Here is a 15,678-nt window from a genome sequence, read left to right as displayed (position 1 = left end):
GACACCACCCACGCCCTCCACCTCCTCCAGAACTTCCAATTCCCCGGTCCCCAACACCTCATCTTTACCATGGACGTCCAGTCCCTCTACACCTGCATTCCCCATGCAGATGGCCTTAAGGCCCTCCGCTTCTTCCTGTCCCGCAGGCCCGACCAGTCCCCCTCCACTGACACCCTCATCCGCTTAGCCGAACTCGTCCTCACACTCAACAACTTCTCTTTCAATTCCTCCCACTTCCTACAGACAAAGGGGGTAGCCATGGGTACCCGCATGGGCCCAAGCTACGCCTGCCTCTTTGTAGGTTACGTGGAACAATCCCTCTTCCGTACCTACACCGGCCCTAAACCCCACCTCTTCCTCCGTTACATTGATGACTGTATCGGTGCCGCCTCGTGCTCCCACGAGGAGCTCGAACAGTTCATACACTTCACTAACACCTTCCACCCCAACCTTAAATTTACCTGGACCATCTCTAACACCTCTCTCCCCTTCCTGGACCTCTCTGTCTCCATATCGGACAACCACCTCGAAACCGATATTCATTTCAAGCCCACCGACTCCCACAGCTACCTAGAATACTCCTCCTCCCACCCACCTTCCTGCAAAAATGCTATCCCCTATTCCCAATTCCTTCGCCTCCGCCGCATCTGCTCCCAGGATGAGGCATTCCACTCCCGTACATCTCAGTTGTCCTCGTTTTTCAAGGACCGTAACTTCCCCTCCTCGGTGGTCGAGAACGCCCTCAACCGTGTCTCCCACATCTCCCGCACCTCATCCCTCACACCCCGTCCACGCAATAAAAACCAAAAAAGAATCCCCCTCGTCCTCACGTACCACCCCACCAACCTCCGGATCCAACGCATCATCCTCCGACACTTCCGCCATCTGCAATCCGACCCCACCACCAAAGATATCTTTCCCTCCCCACCTTTATCTGCTTTCCGGAGGGACAACTCTCTCCGTGACTCCCTTGTCCGCTCCACACTCCCCTCCAGCTCCACCACACCCGGCACTTTTCCCTGCAACCGCAGGAAGTGCTACACCTGCCCCCATACCTCCTCCCTCACCCCCATCCCAGGCCCCAAGAAGACTTTCCACATCAAGCAGATGTTCACCTGCACATCTGCCAATGTGGTATACTGCATCCTCTGTACCCGGTGTGGCTTCCTCTACATCGGGGAAACCAAGCGGAGACTCGGGGACCGCTTTGCAGAACACTTACGCTCGGCTCGCAACAAACAACTGCACCTCCCAGTCGCGAACCATTTCAACTCCCCCTCCCATTCCTCAGACGACATGTCCATCCTGGGCCTCCTGCAGTGCCACAACGATGCCACCCGAAGGTTGCAGGAACAGCAACTCATATTCCGCTTGGGAACCCTGCAGCCCAATGGTATCAATGTGGATTTCACAAGTTTCAAAATCTCCCCTCCCCCCACCGCATCCCAAAACCAGTCCAACTCGTCCCTGCCTCCCTAACCTGTTCTTCCTCCCACCTATCCCCTCCTCCCACCCCAAGCCGCACCTCCATCTCCTACCGACCAACCTCATCCCGCCCCCTTGACCTGTCCGTCCTCCCTGGACTGACCTATCCCCTTCCTAACTCCCTACCTACACTCACCTTTCCTGGCCCCATCCCCGCCTCTTCGACCTGTTTGTTTCCTCTCCACCTATCCTCTCCTCTATCCCTCTTCTATCCGCCTCCCACTCTCTCCCTATTTATTTCAAAACCCCCTTCCCCTCCCCCTTTTCTGATGAAGGGTCTAGGCCCGAAACGTCAGCCTCTCTGCTCCTATGATGCTGCTTGGCCTGCTGTGTTCATCCAGCCCTGCACCTTGTTGTCTCGGATTCTCCAGCATCTGCAGTTCCTACTATCCTTGAAAGATTGAAACTAAGAGACAGTATGTGTATATTCCAGGAGTGGAGAGCCGGGAAATCTCTAACTGAGTAATTTAAAGCAGATAAGCCTTGGGCAATTTAAAATACTCAATTGTGGTTGAACACAGAAATATTTTGTGAGACAAGGTGAATGCAATAGGAGTCTTAATGAGCCTATAAAGCACAGGCAAATCTATATTACAGCAGCAAAGTGAGGGTGAACTTCCATTACTGCAGAATAAAAAATATCCTTTAAAAAAGATAAAATTTTTAATCACATTAGGAAGTATGAGCACCATAAATAGTATTGCTAAGGAGATTTAATTTCATACATGGGCCAAAGAGAACATCAATTTGGACATACTGAAGAAAATAATTTTTGACATATAGAACAGCATCTAAATTGAATAATAATTAGAAGCTAAACATGTAAATACACTTCTGTACATAATTTGAATCATAGCAGATAATGTTATTGCTAGCCAAGGGGTGAATGAAATATCAGACAAATTTGAAGAGGTATTGAAAGCCTCTAAAAATTGTTTCAATGTCATAACTAATGAAATTCTTTAAAGGATGAGATTTAACAAAGAATGTCGCATCTAGATGAATTCAGGTATGATTTCATTCACGATATATACAGATTAGCAAATAGATGTGACCAGACTTAAAGTAAGAACCCACCAGTTATAGGCATTACAGTTGAGTCTTTATCAGATTTAGCACATTCCAAAGAAGACCTAACTCTAGGGAAAGCCATTCATGTGGTGAATGAAGCAGAGGCTTAGAAATGAAACAGCTCAATCCCAAAAGAATTAGATAAAACTTGGCACAGGGCAGCTAATGTTGTTCCACATGTCAAGAAGAGTGATAAAGGTAAACTAACAAATTATAAACTAATGAAACTAACATCAGTGGCAGGGAAACTACGAGAGAAAATTCTGAAGGAGAAGAAAGGTTCAGTCAAAAATAGTCAATATGCCTTTGTCAGACAGAGGTGATACTAAACAAATTTGTTTGAATTTTTCAAACAGGTGACCAAGTGTGTAGATGAGGGTGGTGCAGTTTTTGTAGCTTATATGGATTTCAGCAAATCCCACATGGGAGACTGATAAAGGAGTTAAAAGCACAATGGGATCCAGGGTAACTTGGCAAGTTGAATCCAAAGTTGGCTTCATGGCAGGAGACAGAGGTTGGGTGTTAGAAGGTTGCTTATGTGATTGGAGGCCGGTGTTCAGTGGCGTACCCCTTATAGTTCCCTTATAGTTTGTGATGTATACAGATGATGTAGATGAAAATGCTGGGGGCGTGATGAGTAAGGATGACATGAAGATTGGTCAGAGAAGGTTGAGGGGAAACCTGATAGAGGTGTATAAGATTATGATGGGCACAAAGAAGATTAATCGAAAGCTTGTTTCTCTTAGTTGGAGAGTCAATAACAAGGGGGCATAATTTATAGGTGAAAGGCAGGAGGTTTAGAGGAAATTGGAGGAAAACTGTTTTCTCCCAGAGGGTGGAGGGTTCTGGAATGCACTGCCAAGAAGGTAGTTGAGGCAGGTAACCTCACAACCTTTAAAACGTACTTAGTTGTCATAACATTTAAGGTTATGGGTCTAGATGGAAGGTGGGACTAGTGTAGATTAGTGTAGCTTTGGTGGTACAGACTTCATGGGTCACAGAGCTGAACTGTATGAATCTATAGTCTATGATCCTAGAAGATCATCAAATTTATTTATTTCTTAACTAAAACTACAAAGGCCACACCAGATAAGTTAATGCTTCAGGTAGGAGAGACATCATAGTCCTTGCCAATACTATGGACCAAAGAAACCTCACAACTGCAAATAGTACCCCTCTTTGAAACCACATATTGTAAGCATGTAGATCTCTTTCAGAAAATGTGACAAAACAGGACAGAGCACAAGAAAAGCAAAAGACCAAAGAAATACCTCCACTCAGAGAAAAATGAAGTAAAACAGTCTTTAGTAGAAAATAAATCTAAGGTTTTCTAAGAGAAAATCAGTTTTCCAAACCAAATATTTTGGCATGCAGACATTTCAATGGACAACTCACAAAGTTCAAGTTAGACACAAGACCTGGTGTCACGGTATTATCAGAGATCGAGCTTTGGTTAACAAAGCATTGCTTATAGCTGACAAAAGTTAAGCTATGCGGTCTAGGGTCATCGTGTTTAATATTAAATGTATGCTACAATCAATTCTCCAACTTGGTGGATACCAAATATTAGAAAACCCATGTATACTTTGCAACCAAGTATTTGTGTTCCTGTGGAGAAGAGATATATTGGCTTCAATCTCATTCAAAAGGTAGAGTTTAGACAACAAAATGTCAAGGAAAAGCTGATCGAAAATTTTGCTGGGCTCTGGTAGTTCTTTACAAAACCCAAATAAAAAGCAGAATCTTCTAAGGTTAGTTACATCAAGTCAAAAAATATTGTTACATTTTGTAAATGAGATGGAGAAAGGTGACTAGAGTGGTTTGGCTGAAATGTTTTCCACCACTGTCAAAACAAAACAGAGTTTAGATTCTGAATGGCAACAAAGTTGGAGGCAAAGTGCAAGCAAAGACGCAGCAACTGAACCAGCCACCCCACTCAAAAGGGTATTTCATGGCAGATGGACAGTGGAAGCATCAGCAACTAAACTGAATGAAATTTCTACACATTGTAATGACCATCCACTCCAAATTAAAGCCTGCCATTAGTGGCTAAGGTGATTAAGAAAGGATAAGCTCAAGAAAAATGTACAACCTCCCATTTCCCAAGGAAGAATCCCCACAACAAAAAGGGTATCATATCAAGTAACAATGAATCTTACAATTGAACAAGCAAATTGATTTCGCCAAAAATTCACTGAGAGGGAAGGAGAAAAACCAAAACACTCAAAAAGTTCACATCGCTTATTTCAGCACAGATCTACAGACAAAATGTGAAATTAATCCCACTGCCAAAAATTTAGAATGTAGTGCCAATAATACCATAGAAGACACCACTAAGAATAAATAAACAACATGCCTTTATACCATGATATTACCTAAAAAATTCACTTGCTATAGCAGGGTCTATAGTTACAAGAATAGATGTACATCAACAAAGTACTCTGCAAAAGAAATGCAAGATATTAAAGACCTTCCAGTTGAAGAGAGAAGTACAGACTTCAGACCTTCATGGAGACTGTCCAAGTCAGTGGTTTCTACCAAACAAACTAACATTCTTACTAGTCCAAAGAAAATACTTTGCGGAGAACAGTGAAACCTCCAGATTGTCTCAATTTGTAAAATCAAAAACTTGTGAGGAGATGGGGTGGAGATAAACGTAAGTATATAAACAAATGCATAACAATAATACTATGAGGGGAAAAAAGGCTTGGGTGGACATATCATAAATGAATCTGAATTGGCTAATACGTCATTCAGCGAAGTAAGTACTACCCACTGTGATGATATAATGGGCACTTGGTCAGAGTAAAGAAAGAGCTTGTAGGAGGCAGGCCTAAGGCTACTGTGCCCCTAACATTCACAGATGTACACACACACTCAGTCAGTCACTCACTCACTCACACTGTTCTGCAGAATCCCAATGGATTCCTATCTTTATCATTCAATAGGTCCATGACCAAAAACCAAGCTCTTTACATTGGCCATAAAAGCTCCATTATAAGGCACTGAAAGGATTTGTAAAGGCAGAGACTCTGATTAATGTCTCATTAAAAGGTCATACCTCCAACGGTGCAGCACCCTCGCACTGGAGCATCAGCCTTAATTGTTGTTTACCAATGGGACTTGCCCCTCTGACTCAGCAGTGACAGTGATATCTACTGAACTACAGCTGGCACATTATGCTGTAGAAGTGTTAAACTGAATTGCCAACATATGAACAATACTTACAGATATTCACCAACCACTTATTCTTTACCTAAGGTGTAGAAAGTCATACACCTCTAGAAATATACATCGAGTGATTTAAATTTTCCAGCACAATATCCCAACTTCCTAACTTCACATCAGAAGTGCAACTTCCTTAATCTTCACTATGCTTTCCAACGATGCACTAGAGAATGATGTCATTAACATTATTCGATTGCATTGTCAGTTACAGAACATATTATCTGGCCAAAACAGGTTCATCTTTGAATATCTTGATCCTTTTACCCAGCCTCTCCTCTCATCTAAGTAGCAGGCATTCCCATAGCTCACTGGCCCTTTTGGGCTTAGAGCCACCAGCAATTCAGTAAAAGGTACAACGGCAACGCAACTGTGATTAAGCTAATTTTATGAATGTGTGTGTCTTTTAGCTTTCTCAACCACTGGATAGTTCATCCATTATCTGTGAGGTAATAAAGAGTACAGGATGGAATAGATATCTTGAAAGGGAAGCTAGATAGATGTACAAGGAAGACAGGAATAGATGGATATGTTGATACAGTGAGATGCAACAGACACGTATGGTCTATAAGCATTGACATTGACTAGTTAAGTGGCCTCTTTCTGTGCTAAAGGTGCTATAATTCCATGAATCTTGAATTGTTCTGTGGATACTTTGGTATTTTGTCAAGAATACCCAAGTGAAAGGATTAATTAAAGATGTCTGGGGAAAGCTGCTGCATTTTGATATACCCAGAGCACAGGCTGACTCAATGGACAAGCTACTAAATTACAAATGATTCACAAGTGACCTGTTTTAGTAAACCAAAGCTTACCCTAGGCTAGAGGAGACTCTGCATCAGCCCTTCAACATGATTCATAAAGAGATTCAACCCTTTCTAACCTATTGTAGCAGCAAAACTGAATGCCATCAAATTGAGTAAGGGAGAGCTTCACTTAGCAGTCTGACATCATTGTTCTGTTTGCAGTGCTTACCATTTCAAAACTCCCTGTTTAAAATGGGCAAACACATCTACAAGAGCATTAACCATTACCTATTCACAATAACATCAGTTTCTCAGCTCCCAGTTATGGTGAATCCAGTGTAAATAACACTTATCGGCAGTCACCAGAGGCTGGAATTGAACCCAGGTCTCTGGTGCTGTGAGGCAGCAGTGCCAACCACTGTGCCACCCACTTTGCTGCTGTTCAATTATAATTATTGACCTAAACTTTTCTGAACCCCACTCAGCATTGTAGCATTATAGTATGCATTGACTACAGTTGTTTATTCAAGTTGAAAGGTGTTAGTGAGTCCTCTCGATCCGTGAGGGTGCTTTAGCAGTACTTTGATTATGAAGTTATGGTTTGAGCTACCAATGAGAAAAATATGGTGAAACATTTTTCATTCAGGGTAGTTTGCAACATGGAAGAGAAGTGGAGCTGTTCTTGTCCTTTGAACGTTAATAAATACTGTTAGCCTTAATATGATCTTCCTGCGATTTCTACTCTTATAACAGTTTATCCAGTAAGCAGTCTGCTGTAGCCACATTACAACTATAGTGTTTGCCAATATGGGCCTTTTTTTTTGCTTTGTCCCCATGGAAATTTTGTCTCAAGGTACAGTTCTGCGTCCTGCTTCCCATGTGCAAAGTGTAAATTCAATGTCATATATTTATTGGTATAAAGGTTATTCAGCTCAGTCAGACTGATAGGAATTCTCCTGCTCTTAACAGCGTCATCAGCCGAGCACCAGGCCTCAAACTTGTTGTCGAAACACTAATGTCATCTCTGAAGCCCATTGGGAATATTGTGGTCATCTGCTGCGCCTTCTTCATCATCTTTGGCATCCTGGGAGTACAGGTCTGTATCTTCAACCAATCACAGGCCTGAATCCTGAGGGCGGTGGCTTTGCGTATCTGAGAGTGTGATGGGGGGGGTGGAATTGTGTGTGTCTGAGGGTGGAGTTTCTATGTGATCTAGAATGAGTACTCTCTCTGCCCCAGGGTAGGGTTTCTTTGCGTTCTTGAATGGGGTCTCACTATCATGGGTGGGGTGGGGGGGGTAGCGTGGATGGCACTCTGTCTGAGTTGTGGGCTCTGTGTGTCCTAGACTGGGGGCTCTCCCAGTCCAAGGTTAGGGCTTCTGTCTATCCAGTGGTAGAGATCCTAGGGTTTTCTCCAACAAAACAACCCTGACGTACAAACTCAACCAAAATATGGGCATCATTTTTATTTCAGCTCTTCAAAGGCAAATTTTACGTCTGTGTTGGCGAAGACACAAGAAACATCACAAACAAGTCGGATTGCATCCAAGCCAACTACAAGTGGATCCGTCACAAGTACAACTTTGACAACCTGGGGCAGGTACATAGAACATAGAACATTACAGCGCAGTACAGGCCCTTCGGCCCTCGATGTTGCGCCGACCTGTGAAACCAATCTGAAGCCCATCTAACCTACACTATTCCATTATCATCCATATGTTTATCCAATGACCATTTAAATGCCCTTAAAGTTGGCGAGTCTACTATTTTTGCAGGCAGGGCATTCCACACCCTTACTACTCTCTGAGTAAAGAACCTACCTCTGACATCTATCCTATATCTATCACCCCTCAATTTAAAGCTATGTCCCCTCGTGCTAGCCATCACCATCCAAGGAAAAAGGCTCTCGCTGTCCACCCTATCTAATCCTCTGATCATCTTATATGTCTGTATTAAGTCACCTCTTAACCTTCTTCTCTCTAATGAAAACAGCCTCAAGTCCCTCAGCCTTTCCTTATAAGACCTTCCCTCCATACCAGGCAACATCCTGGTAAATCTCCTCTGCACCCTTTTCAATGCTTCCACATCCTTCCTATAATGCGGCGACCAGAACTGTACGCAATACTCCAAGTGCGGCCGCACCAGAGTTTTGTACAGCTGCAACATGACCTCATGGCTCCGAAACTCAATCCCTCTACCAATAAAACCTAACACACCGTACGCCTTCTTAACAACCCTATCAACTTGGGTGGCAATTTTCAGGGATCGATGCACATGGACACCGAGATCTCTCTGCTCATCCACACTACCAAGAATCTTACCATTAGCCCAGTACTCTGTATTCCTGTTACTCCTTCCAAAGTGAACTACCTCACACTTTTCCGCATTAAACTCCATTTGCCACCTCTCAGCCCAGCTCTGCAGCTTATCTATGTCCCTCTGTAACCTGCAACATCCTTCTGCACTATCCACAACTCCACCGACTTTAGTGTCATCCGCAAATTTACTAACCCATCCGTCTACGCCCTCATCCAGGTCATTTATAAAAATGACAAACAGCAGTGGCCCCAAAACAGATCCTTGCAGTACACCACTAGTAACTGAACTCCAGGATGAACATTTCCCATCAACCACCACCCTCTGTCTTCTTACAGCTAGCCAATTTCTGATCCAAACCGTTAAATCACCCTCAATCCCATGACTCCGTATTTTCTGCAATAGTCTACCGTGGGGAACCTTATCAAATGCTTTACTGAAATCCATATACACCACATCAACCGCTTTACCCTCATCCACCTGTTTGGTCACCTTCTCAAAGAACTCAATAAGGTTTGTGAGGCACGACCTATGCTTCACAAAACCGTGTTGACTATCCCTAATCAAATGATTCCTTTCTAGATGATTATAAATCGTATCTCTTATAATCCTTTCCAACACTTTACCCACAACCGAAGTAAGACTCACTGGTCTATAATTACCAGGGTTGTCTCTACTCCCCTTCTTGAACAAGGGGACGACATTTGCTATCCTCCAGTCTTCTGGCACTATTCCTGTAGACAATGACGACATAAAGATCAAAGCCAAAGGCTCTGCATTCTCCTCCCTAGCTTCCCAGAGAATCCTAGGATAAATCCCATCCGGCCCAGGGGACTTATCTATTTTCACGCTTTCCAGAATTGCTAACACCTCCTTCTTCTGAACCTCAATCCCATCTAGTCTAATAGCCTGTATCTCAGTATTCTCCTCGACAACATTGTCTTTTTCCTGTGTGAGTACTGACAAAAAGTATTCATTTAGCGCCTCTTCTATCTCTTTGGACTCCACGCCCAACTTCCCACTACTGTCCTTGACTGGCCCTAATCTTACTCTATTCATTCTTTTATTCCTGACATACCTATAGAAAGCTTTAGGGTTTTCCTTGATCCTACCTGCTAAAGACTTCTCATGTCCCCTCCTGGCTCTTCTTAGCTCTCTCTTTAGATCCTTCCTGGTTAACTTGTAACTCTCAAGCGCCCTAACTGAGCCTTCACGCCTCATCTTTACATAAGCCTCCTTCTTCCCCTTAACAAGAGATTCAACTTCTTTAGTAAACCATCGTTCCCTCACTCGACCACTTCCTCCCTGCCTGACAGGTACATACTTATCAAGGACACGCAGTAGCTGTTCCTTGAACAAGCTCCACATTTCAATTGTGCCCAGCCCCTGCAGTTTCCTTCTCCATCCTATGCATCCTAAATCTTGCCTAATTGCCTCATAATTGCCTTTCCCCCAGCTATAATTCTTGCCCTGCGGTATATACCTATCCCTTTCCATCGCTAAAGTAAACGTAACCGAATTGTGGTCACTATCACCAAAGTGCTCACCTACCTCCAACTCTAACACCTGGCCTGGTTCATTACCCAGAACCAAATCCAATGTGGCCTCGCCTCTTGTTGGCCTATCTACATACTGTGTCAGGAAACCCTCCTGCACACATTGGACAAAAACTGACCCATCTAAAGTACTCGAACTATAGCGTTTCCAGTCAATATTTGGAAAGTTAAAGTCCCCCATAACAACTACCCTGTTACTTTCGCTCCTATCCAGAATCATCTTTGCAATCTTTTCCTCTACATCTCTGGAACTTTTTGGAGGCCTATAGAAAACTCCCAACAGGGTGACCTCTCCTTTCCTGTTTCTAACCTCAGCCCATACTACCTCAGTAGACGAGTCCTTATCAAATGTCCTTTCTGCCACCGTAATACTGTCTTTGACTAACAATGCCACACCTCCCCTTCTTTTACCACCTTCCATGATCTTACTGAAACATCTAAACCCCAGAATCCGCAACAACCATTCCTGTCCCTGCTCTAACCATGTCTCCAAAATGGCCACAACATCAAAGTCCCAGGTACCAACCCATGCTGCAAGTTCACCCACCTAATTCCAGATGCTCCTGGCGTTAAAGTAGACACACTCCAAACCACCTTCCTGCCTGCCGGTACACTCTGCGACCTTGAAACCTTATTCATGACCTCACTACTCTCAACCTCCTGTACACTGGAGCTACAATTCAGGTTCCCATCCCCCTGCTGAATTAGTTTAAACCCTCCCAAAGAGCATTAGCAAATTTACCCCCCAGGATATTGGTACCCCTCTGGTTCAGGTGTAGACCATCCCGTTTGTAGAGGTCCCACCTACCCCAGAATGAGCCCCAATTATCCAGGTATCTGAATCCCTCCCTCCTGCACCATCCCTGTAGCCACGTGTTCAACTGCTCTCTCTCCCTATTCCTCACCTCGCTAGCACGTGGCACGGGTACAGCAGGATCTGAATGATATGTTTCACAGGCTCATTCTCCGAACTGGCCAAAGAGTTTCTGGGGCTGACAATGCCCTCACTGGGCAGGAGGCATACCTTCTGCCTTGAGTGATGGTAGGGAGCACCTGACACCCCAGGAGTGGCACGAGAGGTTGTGGTCCCAGCAGGACCCGTGAAGCTCTGACCGTTTTTTGGAGGGAAGATACTCAGTGGAGCTTTTGATGTGTAAAGACACCCCACTCCCAAAAATGGAAAGGAACAAATCTTTAAGGAAGACTTGCTGTTCAGTCCTTGTCAGTAACGTACACTGTGCATATGAGACACTAATCAGCCATATTAGAGATAGACCAGTTTATTGATATAATTGGGAGGGTTTTAATGTGTTTGCACACTATTTGCACAGTATGCTAGGTGTACAGGAGTTCTGAGATCGCCATTACATTAGCAGTCCTCATATAGTCTTTTATATACTGAAGGTGTCGGGCATGAGTCAGCTGCTAATCCCCTTCCCTCTAGGTCTGACGATTGTGGGTTCAAACCCCACTCCAGAGTCTTACACTCAGGATCCAGATTGATACTAGATTGTCCGATTGTCTGACTGATGCCACATTATTAGAGTAGCAGGGACCAGAACCCTAGGCCCCAGCTGCAAGATAATTGTGGTGTTGCTGGTCCTATATCATGCAGAGAGATGGATTTGATGGATATTTAACATAACAAACAATTCACAGGAGCAGTATTAGTACCTCAGTGTAATTCTGGAGATTTACTGTTATGGCCCATTGTCTTATTTGCTTTAACAAATGTACTGATTCCTTCAAAGTTTGGTCAGCTATAGCACTTAAATTATTTTCATCATTTAATTTAATTGCACTGTGCTACTTGTTTATTGTTTTTAGTCATTTTTTGTTTTTAGCACTTATCAGTACTAGGTGCTATTTGTTTACTTATCATGTTTTCATGAATTTCTTGTGCTTTCAACATTGCTTTACTTAACACTTTAATTCTGACAATAGATTTAGACATTCTACTTCTAATGGCCATTAGATCATTAATTGTTATTGGGAACAGCACGTTCCAAGACTGATCTTGTGAGACTCAACTAAATGACTCATACCAAACTTGATGTGCTATGTTGGAACAATGCCCTTTTCCTTATTATTAAGTCAATTTGGTATCCAATATGTTATGACATCCTTTATCTTAGGTGCTTTCAATTTAAGCAAAGAATGTTCTCAGACAGCTTTTTAGAAATTAACATCTATAACATCAATGCCTTATGATACAACATCAAAGGCTGTTCATAATGTAATCTTCGTCATTTGTCTTTAAGCACAAATGCCTCAAAACACCACAAGCTACATTGAAATGCATTGATTGAGGCAATGTGAGCTAAAGCAGCAGCCATTTTGCACCCTCAGCCACCATTTTGTACCATCAATATGTGACAGGCCCCCCAGTGAGATGATTCCCACTGGGGAAGGGGTACATTGACCAAGAAACCAGCCAAACTCTCATATTAATTAGTGCTGTAGCAGCTTTAACATTCATTTTAACTCGCCTCAGTTTAACTTTTTTATTAAAGGAAAGCCTCTCTGGCAAGCTGCAGTACTTCGTGACTGTAATGCCATGCCAGGTTAAGATTATGTGCTGAAGTCTTGATGGGGGCCTAATGCAGAAGTGAGAGCTCTCTGCCAGTGAGCCAAGATGACATATGATAAATTTGTTCAGCACAACCTGGCTTTGAGTTGGGATTATAATTTTTTACTGTTTGTTCGGAACTATCTATATTTACAAAGTTCAATTGTTTTCCTACTGCAAATATTTACCAATCAGGTCAACAACTGTCTGCATCATGTTCTGACATTTCTTTAAAATCAGAACATGAGTAGTTATTTTCTGATTCACCAGTACTAATGCTGCATGAGCCAAGTAAGATCAGGAGCAGAATTTTTGTGCTGCTAATCCTACTCCTTTAGCGTATTTCTCCTCAGTCGTTGCCAAACCTAAAACGTATGTTGTCCACATTATGAAACATTATGTAGAGCAAGTCTAAATTCTGAGCCATTCATCTGTTAGTTTTGTTCTTGCATTTAGTACACGCTGCTTTGGAAATGAAAGAATTATAAATTTCAGCATGCTCGGTGTTTATTTAGGCACTGAGAGATAGGGTTGTTTGCTGAAAGCCAATGTCAACAGTGCCATTAACCTATGCGGTCCTGGGTCTGACCACGTGATATTTATGTCTATCCAAATGAAGCTGATTAATCTTGCTGTCAGTACTCATTTCAGTGATCACCCCTGCATAACATGTGATTAATAACATGTTGACACAATCCATAAGTTTATTATCTTCTTCTAACAGGCCCTGATGTCCTTGTTTGTTCTTGCATCGAAGGATGGCTGGGTCGACATTATGTATGATGGTCTGGATGCAGTGGGAGTAGATCAACAGGTAACATCAAATCTCAGGATTGTTCTAAATGCAATCCCAATCTCGGAATAGTGTTCTCATTCTGGTTGCTTCTTGAATCATCATTTCCAGTGGTCCAGGAATCACTGTTCCCAGTGGTTCAAGATATACTGTAGCCCCATGGACAGGAATGAACCATCCCAATGGTGTAAGCATCCCCATTCATAATGCTCAAGTTATTTACATCCCAAAGAAGAGTTTTGCCATCCTTTCTTAATGGAGAGTGAAGCCACCTTCCAATTGGAAGTGACACACAATTATTGCTCAGGGTAAGTGGAGTTGGACTGGATTGGAGAACTTTGTCAGATTATTTAGCCTGAAGGTGAAAGAAAAGGAGCTGTTACATCAGTTTCAAATGAAAGAAAGTGTCCACATAACAGTAGCAACCTATAACTTCTAAAGGTGTCCCTTCTCCCTGCATATTTGGTGGTTAGTAATTCTAGAAAAAAATATGAAGCCAGTATTTAACTCCATCTTTGGGGGTGCTGTTGGGCATTGGAGATGCTGTGGGTGATCCATTCTAATTTAGGTGGTGCATTGGCTAAAGATGCACAATCAGCTCAACATGAAAATAGACGGTTGTCTCCTCTACATCAGTTCTCAAAAACTGAAAGCTGTAGGGCAGGCTCTCCAAAGGCCACTACTAGACATTATGCTCAGAAGACCTTATAAAAGGATTATAAAATCATGAGGGGCACAGATAAGGTGAATAGCCAAGGCCTTTTTTTCAAGGGTAAGGGAGTCCAAAACTAGTTGGCATAGGTTTAAGGTGAGAGGGGAAAGATTTAAAAGGAACCTGTGGGGCAACTTTTTCACACGCAAGTTGGTGCCTGTATGGAACGAGCTGCCAAAGAAAACGGTAGAGGTAAGTATAATTACAACATTTAAAAGACATTTGGACAAGTACATAGATAGGGGACAGTTTTAGAGGGATATGAGCCATAAGCAGGCAAATGGGACCAGTTCAGTTTGCAATACTTGGTCAGCATGGACGAGTTGGGCTGAAGGGTCTGTTTCTGTGCTGTATGACTCTGTAAGAACCCCAGAAGTCCAAACTGCTGACTCCAGCAATTGGAAACAGCCATGAACTGACCCATCATCCTCATGGTTCCTGTGTCTCCTGTACCATTAACTCAATAACGTTCTCTGTTCTTCCCTCATGTTTGCACCTCCTCACTATTATTGACAAGATCACTACAGGGTTAGATTGGTGAGACAATGGTAGAGAGGTAATGTCACTGGTCAATTAATTCTAGGGGCCCAGAGCATTTCTTGGAATATAGGTTCAAATCTCACCCCGGCAGTAAGTGGATTACAAATAAAAGTCAATGAATAAAAACATATATTGAAAGGTAGTCTCAGTAATGGTGACGACAAAACTATCTAACTGTCAAAGAAACCTCTTTCATTCACTCATGCCCTTTAGAGAAGGAATCTGCTGGCCTACATGTGACTCCAGACCAACAGCAATATGGTTGTCTCTTAACTGAGTTTGGGCAGTGCAGGGGCTGTTAATAATTTGTTACTGAGCCCATAGAGGCATTCAAAGTGAAGTAATATGCCGTGCGATACGCAGTTTCCCCACTTCTGTAAGTGCTGCCTCAACTTCCTTTATCATAGCTAAAGAACCAGAACAGGAATCAGTGCTGGGGGAGGCAATGGGGAGGCGATGGCCTAATGGTATTATTGCTGGACTGTTAATCCAGAGACACAGATAACGTTCTGGGACCAGGGTTCAAATTCTGCCACAGCAGATGGTGGAATTTGAATTCAATAAATATCTGGAATTAAGAATCTGATGATGACCATGAATTGATTGTCAGAAAAACCCATCTGGTTCACTAATGTCCTTTAGGGAAGGAAAGTGCCATCTGGCCTA

The 15,678-nt window shown here is 43.0% G+C and overlaps 1 protein-coding gene across 1 annotated transcript in view; it reads left to right on the top strand.

Moving 5' to 3' along the window:
• The window catches only part of LOC109919653 (voltage-dependent T-type calcium channel subunit alpha-1G-like), a 288,516-nt gene that overhangs the window by 187,572 nt on the left and 85,266 nt on the right, over positions 1-15,678 (top strand). Inside the window, exons 20-22 of the mRNA XM_048610895.1 lie at positions 7,497-7,623; positions 8,001-8,126; positions 13,692-13,781. Coding sequence (XP_048466852.1) covers positions 7,497-7,623; positions 8,001-8,126; positions 13,692-13,781 — 343 coding nt within the window. The remainder of the gene's footprint in view (positions 1-7,496; positions 7,624-8,000; positions 8,127-13,691; positions 13,782-15,678) is intronic.

The sequence above is a fragment of the Rhincodon typus genome, chromosome 23, assembly GCF_021869965.1.
Source record: "Rhincodon typus isolate 14 chromosome 23, sRhiTyp1.1, whole genome shotgun sequence".
Taxonomy (NCBI): domain Eukaryota; kingdom Metazoa; phylum Chordata; class Chondrichthyes; order Orectolobiformes; family Rhincodontidae; genus Rhincodon; species Rhincodon typus.
This window is presented reverse-complemented; position numbering and strand designations above follow the sequence as displayed.